The 25,000-nt window shown below is 48.8% G+C and overlaps 1 protein-coding gene across 1 annotated transcript in view; it reads right to left on the bottom strand.

Moving 5' to 3' along the window:
* LOC119112832 (glycine receptor subunit alpha-2) overlaps nucleotides 1-20,194 on the bottom strand; it is a 65,276-nt gene extending 45,082 nt beyond the window's left edge. The window contains exons 1-2 of the mRNA XM_037237118.1: nucleotides 20,020-20,194; nucleotides 926-1,011 (exon numbers count right to left, since the gene is read on the bottom strand). Coding sequence (XP_037093013.1) covers nucleotides 926-1,011; nucleotides 20,020-20,096 — 163 coding nt within the window. The 5' untranslated portion in view covers nucleotides 20,097-20,194. The remainder of the gene's footprint in view (nucleotides 1-925; nucleotides 1,012-20,019) is intronic.
* Between the last annotated feature and the right edge of the window lie 4,806 nt (nucleotides 20,195-25,000).

Below are 25,000 nucleotides of genomic sequence, written 5' to 3'. Positions count from 1 at the left end.
ACGAGCCCGTCAATACCTTGCTTTTACTTCGGACAAATGTTCAGTGAGCAAACAATGGCAACCTGATTAGGCATCTTGTTTCGGTAATCTACCAGACTGCACTACTGTGGAAACTAAATCTCGCATTCTAGTCTTACTGTGCTTTGAGATAATCGTATGTTTATGCAATTTTGCTGTGTTGTTTCCGCGTTGTGCTTCTGACGTGCTGCAAAACCTGAGCGTTCCATAAACGCAGATTTCAGGGGACCGTTCCACGTTTATATGGGGTTTGAACTGAGTCAGCCATTTTCAAGATTATTCTCTGAAGTTCAGTCATGCGCTTTTAAATAGACTTAATATTAAATAGACAAGACTTAAAATCCTTTTGTTGCTAAGCTTAACGCCCGCGAACCTTCGTAGCCTTTTTTGCGCCGCCACATGGAAGTCACCCAGGTATGTGTGACATCACAGAAATCTCGCGAAGATTCGCCCACCTTATTGGTTATATTGTGCTCAGTGCCAGGAGAGATATGGGGATTTTAATATCCTTGTTTGCAGTCATTCAACATAAAATGTCTCCTCAGGGGCGTATCTGCGTTTAGTGATAAACATCAATATGTTCAAATATGGAGCAGTCCCTTTAAAGGAACTGTTCCATATTTCCACATTTGAGAGGTCAGAGACATCAGGAAGAGGGGGGGGGGGGGGGCATCACAACCGGTCAGTGCCAACTGACCACTCCTTATCTGACCCTGATCTGATCCAGCCCTGATCCAGTTCTGATCCCGACACTCAGCTGGTCGGGACCGATGACCCGACAGCTAGCTGCTCAGGCTGCACAGCCCATATTTTTCTAATGAGTTTGTAATAAAGCTATAGAGCGTGAAATTTAAGATCGATAGCAGAAAAGCAGTGAGCCTAGCAAAGGCACGCTGGAGAAGCTGACCTGCATCAAATGTTGGTGTTGCTCTTCGGTCGTAATTCTTCAGCATCATATCCAGCACTCTCAGCTCGGTCACGTTGAAGTAGGCTCTGAAAGAAGGGACGCTGAAATTAATGTAAGCCCATGACTAATAACAGGCTGCCTGCACATGACCAACACAAAGACATTTGAAAATTTGCCACCTAACTTGGAATGCCTATCGCAAACAATACTCGGAGTTTTTTGTAGATGACGTCAGTTGGTAGCCTCCTTAAACGAATTTCACTAAATATTTTGCATGGCAACCTTGAGAGAGTCCTTACTATGACTGTCTTACTGCGCAGGCCTATGTCCCCAACCCAAAGGCATAGGCCCAGTTAAGTGCAGACAGTGTTGGCCGACCTATTGTGCTGTCAGGCAATGCCATCACAAGATAGTTCATACTTCAGCCCCGCCCTTGGCCGTCAAAGGAGAGACACACGAGTGCCTGCCATATACCTGGCGTGCTCTGACTGTTATCCGAAACTTGTAAAAACTTTTCGGCGTTATTTTCTAAGCACACATCGTTTATTTGCGCTTTTTGGCAAGAAATGTTTCGCAGAGGTTTAAAGGCATGTTTATTAAGACGCAAAGCTTGATGAAATCGATATTAGCTGGCCATAAGCAAGATTATGCTTTTATGGGCAGATATGATGCAGATCTCTCCTTACCGAAACTTTTCAGCACTCATAAAATATATTCGGTGGTATCGCTGACGCAGACGCGACAAAAAACTTATACCCTTGTCTCGTACCTGTTCATGGCATGCAGTGCTTACAGAGTTTACTGACATAACTTACAGAGCTCGTTTACAGTACAAGCAGAGCCTACAGGGCCCATCTACCTTAAAAAGGGTGTGTTTCACATTTGTACGGGGTTTTGAACTGAAGTAGTCAACTTGAAGATCAGTCGGTGCAGTTCACATCCCTGTCCTTCTTAAGACCTAACTTTCTAGTTTCTGAGTTACACGCCCGGGAAGATGCGCAGACTATTTCGGGAAAACTATTTCAACGTCACCCAGACATCCACGGCGCTATAAAAGCGTCGTCCAAATCCTGTCATTCCATTAGCCCCGCGGCGATACCAGCCAAGAAAAATATCATTGTCGAATCGTCCATATATGGCGTACTTGAGCATGATTCCCAGATGCTGCAGTTGCCCATTGGCTTTCAATCAATGTTGTGCAAAGTATGATGATGTAACCAAACAATGAATATTGCAGAACATATGAACTACTCCGTGAAATAATGTTGTCTAAAGCAGCTTTTCCACTTAAAAGCATACCAATACTTACCAGTGAGCTTATTTACCATATCTGAGGCTTTATCCATTACCTTAAAATGTGGAGCATTCCCCTTAACATGATCTACGATGAATGGTCCTTCAATGCAAAATGTGGAACATTCCCCTTAACATGATCTACCATGAATGGTCCTTCAGTGCCAAGTTCCTCAAACCACACCTTGTTTCACACAGTACTGATGTAGCCACCAAGTGTGCAGGCAGCATCAAACGCACTTGACTGAGTTACATTGACGATTGTCAGGCCTAGTATTTTCCTATGAAGGTATTGGCTGCATAAATTTTTGCAAATGGTCTTGTGCGATATGACGAATCAAAGTATGACGCATGCTCCTCAATGCGTCATAGGTTGGATTACGTCATCGTACCTTGCGCAACATGGATTGAGAGTCAATTGACGGCCATTATACCTGGAAATGGCGCTCACGAACGCCAGATATGAGCACTTCGACGATGATTTATTATTGACCTTGATTACCGCATGAATATGGACAGGCAGGATTTCAATGACGTTATTATGACGTCATGAATGCGGATGTGACTGAAATACTCACCCCAACATGCCTTTACCCATTTTTTGAGCGTGTAGTTCAGGAACTAGAGAGGCTTAGGTCTTAAGAAGGGCAGGATTGTGGACAGCACCGAAAGGTCTGCGAACACTCACCTTAACCCATCGCAAAAACGGCTTTTATCAGGAAATGATGCAAGGACACACCATCGTTCCTCCGCATACCGCGATTTGCGATGAGACGGAGGGTAAGCAAAAATTCGGCCCAGATATAAACTTGGCAGACATCTAAATAGAGATCATGCCATAACAGAATACATCAGAATGTTTGTAATCGCGAGCGCAGCCTAAAATAAGGCTGGCAGCCACCTGCGCCACTCAAAAGGAGGTCGGGTTCCCCGGAGCCCACACTGTAAAATCGGCATGGTAGTTCAGAAGCCCATTGGGGCATGCCATGAAACGCGTCGTGCCACCAACAGTGCCTCCTGTCCACCTGATTTTAAGAGGCTGGTGTCCGCGCACAGCAGCATCTGCCGTCGATGGGGCTGTCGTGCTTTGCAAGGCTGAAATCCGCGGCACCACGCCCTAAAGCCGCGCAGGGCACGTGTGGATGTTCTGTCGGGTGAGGCCGGGGCGGCACAGAGGCTCAGGCGCTCCGCGCGGGGGCACGAGGTCGGTGTCTGAGCACTTCCCACGCGCGGCTGAGCATGATCAGTTCCAGGCACGAGAGCCACACGGTAAGTGCTGCATTGGAGTGCCCCGTAGCCTCGGCTTGATTGGGGACTAATCTTTCCACCATCGACAGCGTGTGACGCCTGCTGTATAGCAACCATTTTGTTGAAAGCGGTCCGGGCCACAAACTGGTGCTGCGTATGGGTGTACCGGCTCATCAGCTGATCGCCCGAGCCGCCGGGATGTGTGGAGTGCAGGTCACAGACTGGTGCTGCGTATGGGTGCACTGGCGCAGCAGCTGATCGCCCGAGTCGCCGGGATGTGTACAGTACGGGCTGTGCTGACATAGTGTTGGCGGGACAAGCCTGGTCTCGCAGACGCTGGGCAGCCGGGACGGCAGGGGACGTCGTCCAGAGCAGCAGCAGCAGCAGCAGCAGCTGGAGCAGCAGCTGCGTGGCGCTTGCGGCGCACCAGAGCAACATCACCTTGTTTGCGCGGGCCAGACAGACGAATACCGGCTATGTATTCCATCTAACGGCCTGGGTTTGTAGATACCGGGTGCTTCAGGATGAACGCCTTTTACTTTGTTCGAAACTGATACAGTATTGATTCATTCTAAGTGGATGCCACATGCGTATCATACGTATGGGAGGTACTTGGACATTTTCTAATCGATTCTTTGTGTCGCCAACACATGCTTTTACCACGAGTTTCGAAGCTCGAATTTGAGTAGACGCCATATTTTCATAGCGCTAGGTGGACAGCAGACGCCACATTCTACCCATGCCTATACGAGTTAAGTGTCAAATGAACATGCTCGTGAGCCACCCGAACACCAGTGGCAAGAACTTAAGGAAATTCAAGGGTTATCTCACTCAAACTCTGCACTCCGGTTCAATTGTGAAATCCCACTTGATCGGTACACAGTATTCAGGTTACCCAGACATGCGCAACGAAATAACTTCATGTCTACTAAGGATCAAGAGGCCTGGACTTCCGTGCAATTCAAAGCAGTTCTAAATTGTTCTGTCGTAAGAGGCACATCAGTTCCCTTTCTGTAGGGGAGGTTTAATCTCCCTTCCGTCTTTTACTGCGGCCGTACCTACAGTGTTCGAAGGATATCCGTGACATTAAGTGGTTGTTTCTACCTTTTGTTTTGTATTTTTCTTCAAACTTCCAATTCACTCTTGACCAGAGGTGGATCTAGGACAGATTTTTAGCAAGCAATTATAGTCATTTTTCACATTTAGCATCAACATGAACTAACGTACAATTAATCAAATGAACTCCCTTGTGCGGGGATTTGCATCATAATGACTCGTACGATTTATATGGACGCTATACGTGACATAATGTAATTATATAAATAACAGAGGTAGTTTAAGCGTAAGGGAGTTGTGGGGGACGGGTTATGACTATGTAAACGCTAAGATATTTCATGGTTCTCAATCGAATGCAGATTTGGTGTACATATCGATTGCTGAAGCTTCTTCTCGGTAAAGCTGGATTTTATATTGGGACAGAGGTAGGCAAGACAATGGCGGTGCTTTCTGGATACGGCTATGTTTATTTTACTTGTGACATGTCACATGAAGCACAATCGGTGGGGCGCCTAGGGCAATTTTTGATTGGCAGTGGCATCTTCAGGAGTCAGTCAGGGTAAGGACACGACCACATTGGTCTGGTCTTTTGGTCAATAGGGCTCACTGGTTACTAAGTCAAAAGGGCGCCTCCATCACTTTACTGCCCAGAAATCCACTTTCACGCGTTCAAGAAGAACATGGCCCAATGCCTCCGGACAAATTTCATCATTTCCAGTCCCCCAAGTTTGTGTCCAACCCCTAAACGCGTCACTGCATGCATGTAAAAGTTGCAATCGTTTCGGGTCTAAGCTCTGAAAAGAAGAAACCGGAAGAACAACAACTGTAAAAAGGATAAATAATCCATATGTTTAGGCACACCTTGCTGGAGCACCTAGGAAAGCAATTCAATTTGCTGGGACGAAATCTATGACACATAGTCTCGCACCACTATCTGAATGATACCAGAATGACACCAGAATGACACCACCATCATCGAATGACACCAGAATATAACACCTCAGTCTAACGAAGTTCGCGCAGCGAAGACAATAAAAAGGTGTTCTTCACTACATTTTTGTTTCGTGTATCCGCCTATGTCACCAATTTCGAAATTTGTTGCTTACAGTAATGTTGTTCTCGTACAAAAATCAATTGTATGCGCGTTTTCCGGGAGCAAATTAGTCAATCGGTTCTCGACATACCAAGTGGAGAATGATGAATCTCAGCCCAAATCGATTCGTTTAGTTTTCATTGGTACGAAAAAGGGGCTAGGACGAAATCAGGATTGACATTTTGGCCGGCTGAAAATAGCTTCAGACACTGTTTTTTTTTGTCCTTATCGGCTAAAACCGTCATAAACTAGGAGAAACTCAGAAACATATCATATCTCCCTGTTTATTCACTACATCACCAAAATGTAGCCGCAATGTTTCCTACCCGGCTAAACCATAAAAAACACCGAGGTGATGCAACAACAGCATGATCAAAATACGTGATGTATCTCCTGCGAGTAGCGCGTCGATTAGCATCTGCACTTGTGTCCCACTCCCGCTGAACAGCCAGTGGGCGGGTCGCAGTGCCAATGAGTAGCTTGCGGCTCTTCGCTTAGCTCGTTCAGGCCTTAAAGCGTCTCCTGGATCCATGTATGGAGGAGTTCGTCTCCCGCCGAATGGTAACGAAATCTTCCGGCGTATCCGTCTCCACTTTCCTGGATCCGTGTATGGAGAAGGAGTCCGTCTCCCGGCGATTGGCAACGAAATCTTCCGGCGTATCCGTCTCCATTTTCCTGGATCCGTGTATGGAGGAGTCCGTCTCCCGGCGAATGGCAACGAAATCTTCAGGCGTAGCTGTCTCCACTTTCTGGTGGATGGCAAGGAAACGACCTAGCTGGTACCTGTACCTGTTTCGCGCAATGGTTCCCCAGTCGGACGGGCCAGGCACAAGAGAGGGGTCTTGCTAATGGCTGCTCCACCAGCCCGATGGGCTTGAAAATCAGGTGAAATGGAATGATGTACAAATGGCTCGTGTTGAACCAGATACGAAGCGACCAAAATGAAAGAGCCTGGGCTCCCCGTGACCCAGGGGTGGTGCTGGAAAGCAAGGACCAATGGGGTCTGAAGGTGACGTGCGGGGGTTAGCCCAGCAACAAAAACATCGGCTACTTTGGCCCGGCCAGCTCAGCTACCGGAGCCGCCTGCCTGGCACTGACGCAGCCGGTGATGTGGCCCCAGTAGAGCCAGTTCACGTGAATGTGCCCCACGAGCTTGTTCACGGGACACCTTTTCCGTAAAGCCATTATCAACCACGGCGCCCGCTAGCAGTATTGTGCTGCAGCGTTATGGCGCCCGTCTCATTCAAGCGTCGAAACCTGTGATAAAATGGTGGCTCAAGCCAATGCATATTAAATTGTCTCGACATTTCCCGTAAGAACCTACGCTTTTCGCGGAACGGCGTAGATATATAGTGTCATAACAAACAAGTAACAATAAATAAACAAATAAAATAACAAACAAACAAAAAACAAGTAACAACAAATAACAAACAAAACTAACACTAGAAAAAAACACCTAGTGGACGCTCTCCTTGTGATTGAGGTTTGTTGTTGCCGCTGAAACGGCTGGTTTCCGAGCCCCTGAAGGCGGTGGTGCACATCGCGACTTAAGGGCTCTGTCGCTCAGGGGACGTACGCCGATATTCCAATATTCTCGCGCATAGTGGAGCCTGCTTGTCACCAAGCTCAAGGGAAAACCCTCCTTAACTTAATTCCACTGTCATGTTTACTAAACAAGGATGCGATCCACCATACAAAGGCGAACAGCGGCCGGATAACGTACGGATATTCGTCAGTCAAAAGCCCGAGAGGATTTTTTTTTATTACAGATCAAGGGCAATTTGAAACAGAGTAACAGATCTCAAGGTGTTGATTACGTCATAGTACCTTACACAACAATTATTGAGAGCCAACTGACAACCGTCATATGTAGAAATTGTGCTCACGAACGCCAGATATTAACGACTCGAGAATTATGTTTTTCGGGGCTTTGATCGCCGCGTGTCTAATATAATGGAAGAATTTGAATGACGTCATCATGACGTCGTAACTGCCTGGATAACCTCAAAATAGCCTCCCCGAAAACGTTTGCACATCTTTGCGGGCAGGAAACTCTGAAACAAGAAGGGTTTAGCTCTCAAGAATCGCAATGCTGTGAACTGCACCGAATAATCTTCAAGATCACTATTTCATTTAAAAAAGCGATACAAATGTGAAACATTCCCTTTAACCTCAGAAAGAAGCGAAGGAAAAGTGATGAGCACAACATCAAACTTTGAATTAAGTTACCTGTAGCAATATTGCTCTGGGGTGCGGAGCCCATCAGTCTGGTGTACCTTATGTGAAAATGTTTTGAAAGTTGCATAACCGTGGCAAATCATGCAAACGTGTTGTCCCTCCCGTCGCCATGATACATTTTTGAGGTGACAGCTTTGACATAAACAAGAAAGCAGGCGCCTTGTCAAGAACGACATTACAACAACTCCGTTTCCAAAGCTGAGTTCTTCCCAGTACTTGTGATTTCAGTTGGCTGCTATTTTCTATGGCTGCACAGTAGGGTTGGGAACATTGGTAAGTGTTACGAGCATTTTTTCTCCATCGTTTATCGCAACAAAGATATTCACAAATCATCGGTAATTGTATGCATTTCCTAATTACAACATGCCTTGTTGGTTGCAATAGCTTCCCATTGATTGTGCAAAGCGACGAACCAAGATTGTATTTCACATGCCATCTGAAATAAAACCGGTACACTAGATGCGTAATATACGAGCTTGCTGCAAAAATAAATTTGTCTTCTCAAGACGCATTTGCCGCTGCAACTATCAGACCCCAAGCGAAGGAACCTTAACAAAGAGTGCCTCAGAGCACCCGCCGCGCATGGGTCTGCCCGAAGGCTCCAGTGCAATGGTATGCTCAAAATTGTTCTGGTAATTTCGCTTGAACAAAGGCGTGATAAGCGCAATTGCATTTTTTGCTGTAAAAAGAGATTTCATGAGACTGTAGAAGTCTCTGGCGCATGCGTGGAGACCTGTAAGTCGTCCATATTTATGGGTTGTATGATATTGATGGTTTTGTTGTCAGTCATGGATAATCATCGATTATCGATCAATGGGAGTTCAAATGTGTCGTTATTAATAACGCCCCAAATCTTCCATCCAGTTGAGGGATTGTAAAAGGTTTCGTATTCAGCATGATTCAGAATGCAAAACGTGGTCCCTACTTGCGTGAAATACAGCAACAAAATGGGGGAGAAACCACCTTAAATATGTATGCAAGCATATGCCCGCTGCTAATATGTGCATGATGGGAGTTCTCATGTAGCTTATGTTAATCCATTTGTGCTCAGTTGAGGGCTCACCAGTCATGTAGCAAGTCACAAGTCAAGTAAGACTTCTGAAGCAATCATGCCGAATCATTTAACACGGAGCTGTCACGTGATCCGGACGGAAATATCGGGCATCATGCAGGTGGCAGGATTTCACCTCAGCGCGAAGGGTTTGAAGCGCGACCAATTTGAGCAATTTATGGAAAATTATAAGACATTAAACGTGTTCGTTAATTAACTGCTTTCCGCACCAGCTGGAACGCTGTTTGAATTCGTATAGCCTGTATCAATGAACCCACAGCTTGGCTCTGAAGCCCGCGCTGAGATTTTAACCTCGGAGCCCTGCTTTGAAACACTGTTGTACGCAACGACATCAAAATCAAGTGTATTCAAAATGTGTTACAAGCGAGGCTCCATTTTTCATTGTACCAAAGCATCCATACCACAATGAAATTGCTCTTGCTGAAATCGGTCATGGGGCTTGCATCAGAAAGGTTGGACTTCGCTCAGAGATGTCCGTCCCAGGCTCAGTGCAATCATATCAGTGTCTGCCAGTCATTCAACACAGCTAAATCCACATAGGTGATGTGGATTATTATTGTTACGAGCAGGATTATATAAGCGGATGGTAGGTTAAGGGAAACTTTTGACAGAGGTCGTATACGAGCAACACAAAACAAATGATATCATTGAACTCTCGGTGCCTTGCTCGTACGTTATTCCGTGCCACGGAGAGCCTTGTCCCTGCTTTTTTTTGTTCTTACAGTAGACATTTTCGGGTTAGCGCAAGTGGTGCATGACACTGCATGTCGTAACATCACCTTCCATTCAGCATCCCTGCTGGTGCTGTCTGGGCGGCTATCTTTCTCGACATGTACATGATTTTCCTGAGACCCCTGAGACACTTGTAATCCATCTTGACGGAACTTCCCGGTCGACGACGCTTGTGCTATACGCCTGAGCGCTTTTCGACGCTAAACGTACATAATGCTCTGAGGCTTCGTGCGGAAGCACGTGTGCCAAATCTGCACAGTTCACCGGGTGCGGCAGAACTCTCTGCTTACTTGAACAGATAAACTCCTCCCATTTTGCGGCCCGAAATCACGAGATGGAGTGCATGTTTTCTTTGATCTAAAGTTTGTTTCTGAGTGATTGCAGCATGTGGTGAAATGGGACACCTTGCACGTGGCGCGTTTACGGGGTTTTATATTGCATTTCCGCGTGTTATTTGGCGAGCTTTTAGTTGCAAGCGTATTAGTGGCTTACACATCTATCAGTGAGTGACAAGGCAGTTACAAAGGGACTTTACATGTCAGCTCTTCACTCGTGTGCCCATTGTTACGAGCATATGTTTCACGCGGTTGAGTGCGAGACAGTATACATGCCACTTGGCGTCAGAATGGAGGGACAGCTGGATACTGGCTGGGAGAAGGTTCTGAGCGTGTGTGGGGGGGGGGGGGGAGGGACTAGTAGTGCTTGGACCGGGAACCCAGACGGACGTGACGTGTCTGCCGGAGATCTGCCCGATCCTCAGTCGACGAGCGCCAGTTAGGGTGGGCCTGTTCTCAGGCTTCGTCGCAGGAGGCGCCGCCGGAATGCACGGGCTGGTGAACTTTGCTCAGCGCTTACAGGCCCAAACTGAGGTGGCGGAGGGCGGGTCTGGGTGGACTGAGATGCTCCACACGCAGCGCATCGCAGCTGTGTGCCCTTGCAGTCGAAGGTCCGCCCGTCTGCGACGAAAAAACCGCGGCCACTGGACTCTTATCCTGGCCGCGGTTTGAACTAAAAGCAATCTGCGTTCTCACAGTACGCCGTTGCTGCTGGCAGATCGTACCCAGGCAATGCAGGAGGTGTGGAATAGGGAGGGCGAGGGATCAAATAGGGGTATATGACGCGTTTGCCGCCCGCGAGAGATTGATGTGCAGCCAAGATCCTCTGGGGCGACAGGTGGTCACGTCATTACTTGGTGGAGAATGCAGCCATCTCTAGCGCATATGGGGTGACCTGCAGGGTGTCCAGCTTCATGGCTTATGTACTGGTGATGGTCTTGCTATTAATCAAAGTGGCTGTATGGACTGATCGTTCGTCACATCTGATTTACTCATTTACGAGGAGAGCGTCGTACGGGAGGGTTTTGGCAAGGAGCAGCGCCCCGTCACGTCCGTGATGTTCCTTTGTTTCTTTTCACCCGCCCGGGTTGGTGTCCCGCTGGGGAACGCCATTCACGCGGCGAGCGGGGAAGGAACAGCCCCGGCCGGGGCCGTTCATGACGACGGAGTAATGGGGGGAGGCAGGTCTGATGGAGCTCTTCTGCTCACTTCTTCGACTGCGCTCTTGGGTTGCGGTCTTCGTCTCTGTGTGTGGCGTCTGGCTGTGTTCCAAGCCTAGCCGCGTTCTTGCACGGTCGGTGAGGCTTCGTTGAATGCGCTGTCTTTCTGTGCTGGCAGGAGCGCACACAGCTCAATAATGGACAGGGCGGACGGGATAAAATGATGTATGGTCGGACGTGCAGCAATCACACGGAGTTATAATATTTTGGAAGAGAAACGTATCCTAATGTCGCACGAACTACGCAGAAACTTCTGACGGCACAACGCTGCAAATATAGACAATTCCCCAGTGGCCATTTGTGTACGTGATGACCAGCAGTTTTTCCATTTTCATCATATCAAGCTCCTGGCAGAATACCAAAAAATCAGCATGATGGGTTCCAGGTAAGCTTTTTGGGGTAGGTCACATTTGGGTGTAACATAACATTTTTTTTACTATCTGGGTGATAGGAAATTGCGATATCTTGGACTGGCTGCTGAACTCATTCATGGCTCACCAATCACACTGGTTGTCTAACTTTGGATAGCCAAACCATTGAATTCACTGAACGGACGGACCAAATTTTTTATTTCAAAGATACAGTCTGGACCTTTTCGTGGCATAGATGTCCGGGGTCAGCGGTCACACGGTTTTGTTCTTGTTCCTTCTGCCTTAACGCCATCATCCGACCATGAAGCTGCAGGTCCACGGCAGACAACAGTAGCGGAAGCTTACCGTGTCGCCATGCTCGACAAGGCCCGTCTCGCCTTCTGACGTCAACAGACCTGCATCGCGGCCGCCGTCACCAACCGTTGGTCATCCCAGTCAGCAGTAAATGGGGAGCGCCTAAAGCAACTCAATCCACCCAGGCTTGGGCGTGTTAACAGAAGGCAGGCGCTCGAACCCAGCTTTCGTGATGGGCATGCCACGATGAACTTCTGGCTGGGGTGTCATTTTATTTCAGTGGAGCTATTTTTCATCAGTTACACCAGTTTCGCAATACAAAATTGTGTTTGATAGAAAACAGATCTTAAATAGCCAGTCCGTCCAATCTGAAATGCAGCATGGTAGCCCCATGATCTAATCCGATGAAGGGTTTCCACTTAATCAGGTACCAAAATCATCCAGCTCACACACATCGATAGCCGAACAGGTTCGATCCTTCCCCCCCCCCCCGCGTCAGTGTAAAGCGGAAAATGTGCGGCAAAGTCGAACAGGAAGAATGGTATCTGGGTAACAAATGGCATGCAATATCACCAACCGGCGTACGGGGCACCTTGCATCCTCCGCGCTGCTGTGTCACCAACCGGCGCACGGGGCACCTTGCATCCTCCGCGCTGCTGTGTCACCAACCGGCGCACGGGGCACCTTGCATCCTCCGCGCTGCTGTGTCACGGCTTCCCCGTTCTATTTCGTTGAAGGCGGCAAACGTATTTGATAGAACAATACGTGCCGCCACATTCATGGTTCTCACGTGCAAACTAAATGTCTTTTTCGCATCTGAGAGCGTTGGTGCTTGCCAATAAGCCATAAAAATACTCGCAACCTTTCTTTCAAAAGCGTTCGTTTCCTCCAAATATACATTTGATGCATGAGCAAGGATGTCTTCAGAACGGAGGCATTCGGGTGCAGCAAGCTTCCTCCGATTCCACGAAATCAGATCAGTTCACGAATGCGTGTTGTAGCCGACGCTGCATGTTTACTGGCACCTTAAGTGTACAACTTCTTTCACCATTTATCCACACACTACGGTCTGGGCCGAGCCGACTACCCATTGCTAATGGTGGCCTACTAACGTCGCAAGCTGCATTGCGTAGTCGCTGCACTGTTGCATTCGTTAGATAGCATTTCCTGCCGCAAACTTCAATGCGTCATTTTTCGGTGGTTAAGCGTTGGGGGTGGAGGGGGGGGGGGGGAGATAGGCAGTGAGCAAATGATATCATACAAGTTGCAGTCGCGACGTGTGTGTCGCGTATGTTTTGAGATGCGTGGATGTGATCCGTAGGGCCAACTTGTGGAATGATCTCCGCGCCTCAGCTCATTGATTCAGGAAGGGGTATACTGGAGCCGCTAAACTTGGTCCGTTCCAAGGTTATGGGAGTATTAAAGGCTTTTGCGATATGCGTGCTGTGGAGTGAAAATGGTCTGCTTTACGAAATCACCCGTCGTATGTTTTGACCAGCTCACTGACAAAAAAACGAGGTCAGGGTTCAAAGTAATGTTGCTAATAATTCTGGCTAGCCCGGTGTGTTCTTGGAATCCAGCCATTGCACCGTGGACAGATTTGTTCTCAGGTCTGGCACATCGTTTGAGGTTAGCGGTTTAAGTTGACACTGCGCTGCGCGCCGCCAACTCGTCGGTTCAATGCCAGCTGTGCCTTTTGAACCCTGAAGGGAACAAGGGCAGCACCGTAACTCTTCCAGGCCTGTCGTTTCGCTGCTCGAAAGAACGAAAACCGTGTTAGAGGAAACGAGCACCGCAAGATCGCTCGTTTACGTGGCAACGTGTCCTCGGATATTACCGGCCACGTTTCCTTGATACTCGCCGTGTCCTCGGATATTACCGGCCGCGTTTCCTTGATACTCGCCGTGTCCTCGGATATTACCGGCCGCGTTTCCTTGATACTCGCCGTGCCCTCGGATATTACCGGCCGCGTTTCCTTGATACTCGCCGTGCCTCGGATATTACCGGCCCGCGTTTCCTTGATACTCGCCGTGTCCTCGGATATTACCGGCCGCGTTTCCTTGATACTCGCCGTGCCTCGAATATTACCGGCCGCGTTCCTTGATACCCGCCGTGTCCTCGGATATTACCGGCCGCGTTTCCTTGATACTCGCCGTGCCCTCGGACATTACCGGCCGCGTTTCCTTGATACTCACCGTGTCCTCGGATATTACCGGCCGCGTTTCCTTGATACTCGCCGTGTCCTCGGACATTACCGGCCGCGTTTCCTTGATACTCGCCGTGCCCTCGGATATTACCGGCCGCGGCGTTTCCTCGTTACTCGCCGCTGTCCGCGACAGTTAGCCGGATTCGCGGGGTCTCAGACAGCGTCTATGTGATAAGGTCGCGGTTGAGTTAGCTGACGAATGTACAGCCAGCGGCAATGACGCAAAAGCATCGCCGTCATTTATTGCTGTCATTGCCTTAGCCTTACGTTACTGGCGGTTTCTTCTAGTTCCTGCCGGAAGACACAATTTAGCGGAAAGCGAAATGCGGAAGACAGCAGTGTACAGAAGATGGCGGGTGTCTCATCCATAACGCTTCATCGTACAAACAAAGAACCAAGCCATGGTTCCCCTTACAGTCGTGTGTGCATATCCTCGAAAAGCAGCCAACTCCTTCCGTTCGCATTGCGCACCTTGTGCGAAAAAAAACCAACGCACGCTTCGTCGCAGGGTTGGCTGCACGTGACTTTTCCAGCAGCCTTAGCCCGATAGTGACCCGACGGCCTGCTCAAGCCAAAGCGTTTGTATAACTTCATGTGTGTCCAACCTGCTCTGGAGCGCCAAACTTTGGCTCCACTCTCAACGGTGAATCGAACATTTCCTTGATATTAGGTTAACGGTAGTAGTGCTCACTGCGACAGAAACGGTTCAGTTGGTTATGAGGAAACAGAAGTGGTGCAGCAGGGCGCACCATCAATTGCTAAATTGCCATCATTTTATGGGCGCCAAATAATCATTGCAGTCGGTGCCCCCGACTCCCCCCCCCCCCCCCTCCCCCAAACAACAAAGCCTATTTGCAAACAGCAAAGTCTGTTAGGACGAATCAAGGTACATGTGTGTACAATTAAGGCACACTTGCTACGCACAAATGATGTGCACTGACTGCGCGAAGCACATCGATGTGCATGAGAAATGACGACAGAGGACGAACGAAGGACGGTTTCGCTGTGCGAGGGTGCAGCGCTTATTCACAATAAAAGACACATGTTAGTGGCATGTCGTAATCAACGCGGGCGTCAAATTTTTTGCTAAAGAAAACGAAAACCGCGCCAGAGATCAGCCGCCATGTAATGAAACAAATACTCTACCTGCAGAAAAACGTAAAAAGTCGAACGATTACTCACAGCATGACATACCGCTCTTGGCGGCATGCACACGCGAATCCTATGCGTAAATCGTGATGACGACAGTGCTTGATGCAGACCAAATGGCAGCCGGCGTACCGAGCACACCAGGGGACCGGGCCTCACCTGCCTGAGGTCCACATCACCTACCAATCTGTAGATGAAAGAGCCGCCGCACCCAGCACACCAAGGGACCGGACCTCACCTGCCTGAGGTCCACATCACCTACCAGCCTGCAGGCGAAAACTTGCGATGACACTGTAGGATTGAATAATACCAAATGATTGATGCAAGGTCCACGTGTTTACCGAACCAAGAGAAATTTAATGATACGGAAAGTCGCGAAAACTTGAAATTCTGTCTAGAGTCGATGTGTTGAAGTAGAGAGAAGTGTCAGGGCCAGGGGTTATCGAGCGACTGTTCAATATGACCAGAGGGAAGATTTAGAGTGATCTGGAGGACGGGCAGGAAAACTTTTGAGCAGTTCAAGGAGGGCTTTTAGTTTTCCGTGCAAACGGTCGGTTTCGGGTTGGCTCGTTTTTCGCATCGCACCTCATCGTGCGCAGATCTCAGAATAGGTTTGTTTATGAACACAGGCGCGTACAGGGAGATGATTGCCTTGAATACCCACTCAGACTATGAAAAAAATGCGCCAGAAAACAACAAGAGTAACATCTTGTCACTTTGAATATGCAAGCTGGACAACAATCGTAACACCGAGATGCCTCCGTCCAACCCATATTTATGACTTGTGTATATGTGCAATGGACGTAACATGTCTGTAATCTCGAACGCAGCCGAGCTCGGAAGGATACTAGTGATGACAAACTGATTTGTTTTCAATGGGACGCACGATCCCGACGTGATTTTCTTTCTTCACACAAATGTTTTCCCCCAATTGTTTCGCTGTCTTTCCACGATGTATTCTGGTTGGCTGAAATTGAAGCATTCGGATCAGAGTCGGAACTCGGCAGAGCTTGTTGTTCTGACCTTTGTCCGGGCCCCAGGGCCTGGTGTAGACGCGTTTGTGCTGATTGGAGACATAAAACAGGTCTCCGCCCTCAAGCGGCGACGCGCACGGTACTGACGTGAAGGCCGATGTCGAGAGCGGCCGTGCCGTGCCTCAAAGTCACGCCGTGCCTCCGAAGGCGTCACAAAAAGCGAGCGTCTGTGACAAATCAAGAGCTCCCCCATAAATACACGGCTTCTTGTGAGCGCACATCACGCGCACAAATAACAGCGCACGTCAAGAAAGGTGATGTCTCCAGAAAGGGCGCAATGTTGGCCAGATCGCTCGCATGCGAGGTGTTTTTAGAGTGGTGCCACGCTGCCTCCAAGTGGCATCAAGGATTCTTTTGACAAAAGGAGCGTGTCAAAAAACCCTTGTGCAGACTTGGCCAAATCGCCCATGTGAACGTTGCTTTTTATAGCATAGACTTCTACACCCTTCAGAGGGAATCAGCTAGTCTGTTTCATATTGTGGGTATCAATTTAGGTTGCTGACAACATCTCGGATGTAATTGAAACACTGTAAATATCGCGGCATTTTCTTCGCCTTTCCCCGACCGCCTAGGTTTCTGGCCGAAGGGGGGGGGGAGGGGGGGGGGGGGGCTCGCCCAACGCAGTGCGCAGAACAGATAGCCGCCAATGGCATATACTCCAGAGCCAGTGTAGCTACCAGCATTACTCTGCCGGTGCAGCGGTCCTAACAGCGCCAGTGCAGCGCATTACCGGACCTTACTCGGAACGGTGTAACCGCGCATCCCTCTCAAAACTCTATATGATCCTTGCTACCGGAGCCCCATGGGCGGTAGCTGGTTTCGCTAGAACCAGTGTGGTACTTGATCATTCGAACCTCGCTTGGCGGGCAGTTTCACATTTGCCACTTAGCTGCCGGTCCGAAGAAAGACCCTCTTTTTGGTTTCTTAAATATTTAAAAAACAAAAGGGATTTAGGGGTTTATCTTCGGCACGACACTTCTTAATACACGTTACGGGCAAATGGTTTCTTTGAACAGTCGTGTTTTCCATGACTTCAGTGTGATGCTTGTACGGCATCATAGAACTGCCACACGAAAGTTTTCAGGTGTCATAAAGCAATCCGGTGAGTGCATTTCTAAGAGCGAAAAAGATCAGAGCAAACGCCAAATAAGGGACACAAACTGGAAAAGGTTCCCTTAAACACGCTGTTTTCGGGGGCATCTGCAACACTACATGGAGGATTCATTTCGCCGAAAACACCCTAGAAAGAGCTAGTTTGTTCCCAGTATATACAGACACACGGAATCGAAAAGATGTAAACGTTACGTACATTCGTGCTGTGCGTACGAATGTACGTAACTACATTGCTAGTTGTAGATCACCAATCCGTACTGTGAGGGGTTTTTCAAACGGAGGGGGCCAACTTTAAAGCCAGCATTTGACCGCGCGCTTGTGCATCTAAACTAGGTGCCTTAGATTCCAGCTGCAGCTGTAATGTTATTTTCAACGAATCAGATTTCTTGTTCATGCATATGACCTTTGAAACTGATAACTTTGTGAAATTTTTCCGCCCGGTGTGATCTGTGCTCTTCTACTACCACGATAAAGGTACAGTACTGGTTCAACAATATTTACTTCTGCAGACACAGTCGCTTTTCTGTTTACTTCTGCACACACAGCCTTTCTCGGCACACACAGTCGCATTTCTTCGGCGTGCTCAGCGATCCGGTTGCTGTTGCAGTACACCGGCACAGATCCCTACAAGTTTATAAGTTGTTCAGTACATTAGCAAGGAGAATGGAGATAAGGTTCGGTTGATATTTCGGCAACATGCCTTTATCGAAACAATAGCAGAACTGCTCTTCTTGTTTCCGATAAAGGCATGTTGCCGAAATATCAACCTAACTTTATCTCCATTCTCCCGGTTTTTCCGAGGAATAAAGCCTAAACCACTGTCTTACCCTACAAGTTTGTTTCGATTTTAAATGTGCGCCTTCAAAGCATCATAATTCGACAAATCAGTTGTAGACAACTGCTCCGGTGGTCGGGAACTCCGCTCACGTCATCAGCGCTGAAACCTCCCGCAAGCAGCTGCGGCGAATCGGCCGGGTGGTTCAAAGATGCAAAACTGCGGATGGCTTCCGCCAGCCCGCTTATGGCGGCGGCCATGCTTGAAGTGTGGCTAATAGCTTTCGATGGCATTTAGGCTTGAAACTCATGCACACCAATTTCTTGTTTTAAGCTTTAGGTGATCCATGTGCGCTTTTGTACATCCCAGATGGTACTATCCCGGACCAGTAATGCATGCAGCTAGCCACCTGCACGCAGTACTGAGACAGCCTGCAAAGATTGTGCTCTCCCTTTGGAGGTGGCTTGTGGCCTCTCCCGATTTTTGCATGCGATCAGTCAAGGCAGGTGAAGAGATACATCATATGAGTGATGTAACCCTTCGAGAGGAATAGCTCAAGAGATACATCACTTTTAGTTAGGAGAATTCAAGCAACATGTAGGGGCTTGAGATCCACGAATACCTTAAGATCAGGGAGGCAAATGCGACGTATCTTGATTCACGACCAGCCTCCGAGGAATCGATCGAATGCCGAATGTCTTGGCACTGCGGTGTGGTCAGTTAAGACAATCCATCATTACTGGGCTGACCGGTTCCGAGATGTGATGAAAACGAATATCCAGGCGTGGAAGCAATCTCGGAAGGAACGTTCGGCCAGATGCTGGTGATTAAATAAAAGAATCCGAAAGAAAAACTCGCAGGGTTAAATACGCGAAATGCTGTACCAACTGTTTGGTATCTTCCTTATTGACATAAGTTTCTTCTTTGTCGTAGCAATGCTGCAAAAGTCCGGGCTCGTCATTAACCCTATGAGAGATAATTCTGCTGTAGTGGTACTTGTAATGTCACTGCTTTAGGCCAGAGCGCTGCGCCCGAATGTTTAATCTTTATTCGAGTTGCGATCCAAACATTCCGTTTGAATAGGAATGAAATACGGGTGGTCAAGACATAATTTTGATGATATATTTATCAATGCAAACGCTGAAGGCCTGAGAGCAATACAAGCAACAAAAACTGAAATGGCCTAAGCCATCATCCATCTGAATTTTCAGCTTTGCATTGTAAAAAAAATTAAGGCACGTTTTCCATTCGCTGCTCTCACACTCAACTACAACTTGTAAGCTTTTCGGTGTCAATGCATGCATTGTTGGCCATGATGTTCTATTAGCTATTTGCAAACTCAGTTACAGTGACCTGAGCTGCTCGGTGTCGACACATGAACGCGTAAAAATCTAAACGACAAATAGCCTATGCATTGCAGCAGATTACAGAGTAGTTCTCAAGTTTTGTAACTTGCTCGATAATGAAGATAATTAATGTGTGGCTTGTCCTCCACGAAAAGCTCTGCCTATCGATCACGAGAGCGTTACAAATTGTGCTTTGAGCATTCCAGCAGCATTGCTCGAAGCATAGCTGAAGGCTCTTAAGATTGATAACGTGACCTAGGCTGGATTATCCCACACCGTAGCGATTTTTGCCGCCTTTTCAGGTTTCTTACCAAACTTGCCGTTGTTTTGGTCTTATGTTGGCAGTGGTAGATGCATAAAATTTGGAGGTATGATACTCCCGCAAGAGGTACAAATATCCGCGACAGGCCAAAAACGCACGTCAGCATACCAACTATAAATGCAGCATGCCGTGCAGGCACTGCCCACCTCAAGTTACTTCTGTCCGCTCCGCATGGCCATGCGTCGGGCAGCGCTCACCTCTGTTTGGCAGTGGCTGCCACTGACAGCAAGGACGTCACCCACACGACTAGGGCGACCACGCCGAGGGGTGTCATCCTTCTCTGATGTCGACACAGCAACTGTCACCGCACGCGTTGCGGGCGCACGCGACCGCCCGCCGCCGCCAGACGCGCGCGGCCGGTGTCCACCCCGCTGACGGTCTCCAGACGGGGACGTGCTTCAGGGAGTTCGCCCAGTGATCGGTTCACTGATGTCCTTCGGTGCTGCTGGGGCCCGAGCCGGCCGCCGCCGTCCGCGGGCGAGAACTGGAGACGACCGCGGCGGCGGCGGACGTCAGCCGGGCTTGCGCACGCGCCCCCTCCCCGTACTCCCGTCTCGGCTCCTCCGCTCGGCCAGCCCAGGGGGCGTGGCAAAATCCGTTGGATTACAAGGAAAGAAATTGGCGTCTTCAAAACTGGGTCTTTGTTGGATCCCGGAGAGGGCAGAAAGCAGATTTTGAGGAAAGTGCTTCAGCCGCAACAAAACGCGCACAGGTGAAATGCCACCGCTTTTGAACGTTACCTATGTCTAGGACTGCGCACTGAACATCACAAAACTGGAAGTATCATTACACGGTGCCTGTCTCCCATGGGTCCTTGGAAAGCTTCTTGTAGGTGCTAGCGTTTGCCGCTACCCTCAAGCGGGAAGGCGGGGGGGGGTGGGGGGGGTGCGGGGCACTTTCCTCCAATTTTGGGGGGATGCGATGTTGGATAGATAAGAGGGGAATTGGACTGCCGAGAGAAGCCATAAAAAGGGGAGTGACAGTGATTGGTGTGGAGAGTGATTGCGTTCCCCAGTTAATTAATGGCGTTAGAGTAATCGTAAAGGATGGAGAGCAGGAACGGAACGCCACGAGTCTCGAACATGGGCTTTGTCAGCACAAGTGGGAGTTCGATGAAAGAATAAGGTTCACGTTAGTACAAGTAGCAATAAAGGATCGTTAGACCGTCTCCAGGCAAAAAAATTGAGTGAGCACATAAAATGAGAGGGGAATAACTTAAGATGAGATGTGAATGGGAAGAAGCACTCAACTTATGGATGGGATGGATGATGGTAATATCGGGGCAGGAGCCACACATCCACGCACTGTTTTATTAGAAGTGTGTCACGGGAGACGGTAAGCCAGAGTTAGTGTGAGGTCTGAAGTAGTTAAAAGGTAAACAAAAAAAGGCACAATTAAAAACTATCCCGTCGGCCCTTACGCCGAATACTCTGTCAGCACGCATGGCGGAGTGCTGCGTGACAGAGTGATGGGGTGATGAGTGGCGCATGACGGCATGACATCGGGCATTCCAGCTGACAATCGTGCTGACGACAGATCGTTCAGGGCCTTTCACAAAGCGGCTTCGCTGCCATACTGAAGACTTCCACAATCTTGAGATAACTTAATGGACGTTGATTGGCTGACCGATAAAGCGTTGCTGTAACCCCAATGATGATTGGTTACGGTGGATGCGGGCGTCATATAATTCACACAGACGAGGCGTTTTTCAAGCCTTAGATCTTGCAGAAGCTGGCCGAACAGGCGGACGTATGTGCAGTTACAGTGCGATTATTTTATTTTGAGTGTCAGTGGTGGGCGGAACTATTGTTGGGAAGGCGTTACTAACCTAAAGCATCTTCGGAGGCCGTGGGTAAGTTGAAAGCTTGCCTACCGTGAACGTATCGTGCCATTCATGACACTGGAATGCTGATCTGCGTAGATGCTAAGTTTGCCGAAGTTTCGTGTAAATCTGCCAGCACTTTTAATATGCGATGCAAACTCGGCTTACGCAGTTCAGGAGAGCTCAAGCGAGCACTGAGCCGTAAGCAGCCTGTTAGATCAAAATGCAGGGTTTTGGCACATGCGAACAAGATTGGGCACTTGACACTGAAAAACGAACACTGTGCCGAGCGCATGCGGCGAAGTCCGGTGGGCTGACATCGACATCCCTATTTTGCACTCAACCCAAACGCCATACGCCATGCGGCATACTCACTACCTTCGCAAAGAGACGCAACTCCTGAAAGCTCGATGTCTGCACATTCGGCGAGGTGCGTGGCGCGACATTCCTGCTGCTCGATGATGAATGAACGGAGCGAACGGAGGGGACGAAATGCACATCGTGTGGAGTGAGGAGGAGCCGAAACCAAAATAAAGTTCACTCAGAATTTCGACCAAGAGGAGGCAAATTTGGTGAGATCTTTTCAGGAAACGTGGTTGCATGCACAAAAAAGAGAAAAGCAAGCGCAACATGTTCCAAAAGAGGGATTTTCCTTTTATTTGCCCATGTTGTCAATGTTGGGGGTTGGGCTTCCTAATGAAATAAGGAGCTAGACCCTTGCACCCAAACTGAATGCAAAAATAGACCGCTGGTAGTACCCGTAGCTACTTCTAGATTATTTCTGTACGGCTCTTGCTCTCTTTTGAGGATTTCACTAGCTCAGAATGTATTGTCATGTAATTATACCTAGATAAAAGAAGTAAAGTGATTAACCATCATGCGTTGTTCCAGAAGATACAAGTTGTATGTATCATAGATCGTGTTTGTAAAGTGCCACGCATTTCATTGCTGAAAAATTTGCATTTGAATGTTGCTTTCTTAACTCAGCATGTTTGTGAAACGATCGCTTTTCCAATCAGTATTTGTTGCGAACAGTTACCAGATACTTGCATGCACATTTGTGCTCAAGGAAATATAAGTTGGCAACTTTTACATAAATGATGCCGCCAATACAAAAAGCCGCAACGTAGCCAGTGCTACCCGCTCAAAGCCCTGCGATCTTTTAAGCCCACTTATTGCGGGCCGGCGGGATTAAAAGTGACACCTCTACACTGCACCACAGAAGCTGGTGCACCACAGGAGCTGAAGCACCACAGAAGCTGGTGCACACATCATACAAATGCATTCACGTAACGCAATGACAGCGGCAGTTTCCACATTTCCCTGTGTGGACCTTTGATTATGGGGCCATAGCTTAGGTACTCTGGGCATCATTAGCGGCCGAACTTATGTAATCCTGTTGTCCTGCCGTGCCCACCATCCGTCTCGCTTTCGGCTAACTTTTGCCACCAGACATTTGCTGTCAGCTGACCAAAATGCTAGCCAGTTGGGCTATGTCGGTCACCATGGTGACGAGCCCTTCACAGTCTGCCACCGGCACCAGTTTTCGTTGTCTGGTGGGAGCGGTGCAACGCTTCAGCTGGCCGTCCGATAAGCCCGGGACGCTGTGCTAGACATTTAACAAGATAATGCGGCTAGTTTCACGCTTCATTTTCATCTTGGTCGCTTGCTTCATTTGGATGCACGGTTCATGTCATCTCATCTCACTTGGGCTCAATTTGGCCCGGGTGCTATCTTAAGATATCATGTTTGTTTTCAAGCATACGAACGACTGGGGGCGTCTCGGAAATATGATCAGTGAGCTTTGGCACGGCGGGCAGCATAAAAATAATCGGGAAGATTGTTAGTAATTTTGACCCTCTAAAGCTCAGATAATCCCACGGCCTTGGTATGAACTCATACAGCGTTCTGCGTAGGTAGGGTATCTAGGTTCGCCCTCTAGTTCAACATTATTCGACCTTATTTAACCTTATTTGGCCCTAATGTCACAACCTACAGGCCTTACAAAATGACGAGTTCACATAGAGGGCTACCCAATCGTTGCATGCTGTCTCGAACTCATAATTTTTTATATCTTAGGGGTCATAGACCCCTTCATCCGAGCTCTCCGCATTCAACCGGCCACCCGGGGGCGTGTTAGCCAGTGCCTCCTCGGGTGGCACCGCTTCTGGAGCTCTCACATCCCTTCCATCATGTATTGCGGTGGAGCTTTCACATCCCTTCCATCATGTATTGCGATGGAGCTTTCACATCCCTTCCATCATGTATTGCGGTGGAGCTTTCACATCCCTTCCATCATGTATTGCGGTGGAGCTTTCACAATCCTTCCATCATGTATTGCGGTGGAGCTTTCACATCCCTTCCATCATGTATTGCGGTTCTGACCTTTAGATGGCAGCTGAAGCCTGACTTAGCCCTCAACCGACGAGCAGAATCTGCATGGACTGTGGTCGTACAAATCGCCGCTGTGGGGTAGAGGACGAGACACGGCTCCACGTGGATTGATCGCAAGCATGGTGTTCGCGGAAAGGGGCAGCAGTTGGCCAGCTTAGTACCGTATCGCCTGGGTGAGCATGCGTATGGTAACGCCGTTCATTCACGGCGCGGGTTACAAAGCCGGGATAGCTAAACATCGCATGTGTGTTTTTCCCATTTGGGGAAATGGTTCATTTGGTTCAAACGACATGCTTCAGGTTCGGAGCGCTTCCTGAGCAGAGCTTCTTGTGTGTGTCCTGAACCTTACAACCTCGGTGTGCCGACGCAGTTCGTCGGATAAATTTGCCACCGACTTTAGTCAAACGGGACCTGCAGAGGGCCTAAATCGCGGCAGCCTCGGCAGGTGACCCCACCCAGGCCAGTAACCAGCTGGCATCTTCGTGCCAGTCGGGCCCAATGACCCACTCTCTGGCCCGGTCCAGCACCACTGCGTTATGGGTCCAGCATCTCTCCCTCAGACCACTGAAACAGTGTTCTTGGTGACGCGCAGTGGACATGTGCATTGACCCACTTGTCGATGTTTTCTATCACACGGTTTAATTAGCTTCTGCCGGGCTTTATTTCCCCCCGGGTCTTCAGAACTAGTCGTTATAACTAGCGGGGAGTTCCCCCTGGAGTTGGCAACTTCTTCAATTCAAGTGAAGTCCGCGCTCGTCCGCAGTGCGGTGTCGTCGCCGCCGAGGTATGCAGCCAGTGGCGCAGGTCAGGCGACGTGGGCGGAGCCGGGACGGGGGCTGATCGGCGGACCTGGGTGAGCGCGATCGGGCTGCACCGCCCTGGTGCGCCAGCTACGCTGGTGACCATGCGCCAAGGTTACCCACAGGCAGCGTATTTATTTTAATGGCATAAGCACAGCTGTT

This window comes from Pollicipes pollicipes, unplaced genomic scaffold (assembly GCF_011947565.3).
Source record: "Pollicipes pollicipes isolate AB1234 unplaced genomic scaffold, Ppol_2.1 Scaffold_7261;HRSCAF=8764_pilon_pilon_pilon, whole genome shotgun sequence".
Taxonomy (NCBI): domain Eukaryota; kingdom Metazoa; phylum Arthropoda; class Thecostraca; order Pollicipedomorpha; family Pollicipedidae; genus Pollicipes; species Pollicipes pollicipes.
The sequence above is the reverse complement of the archived record's forward strand: the minus strand, read 5'-3'. Positions and strand labels throughout refer to the sequence as shown.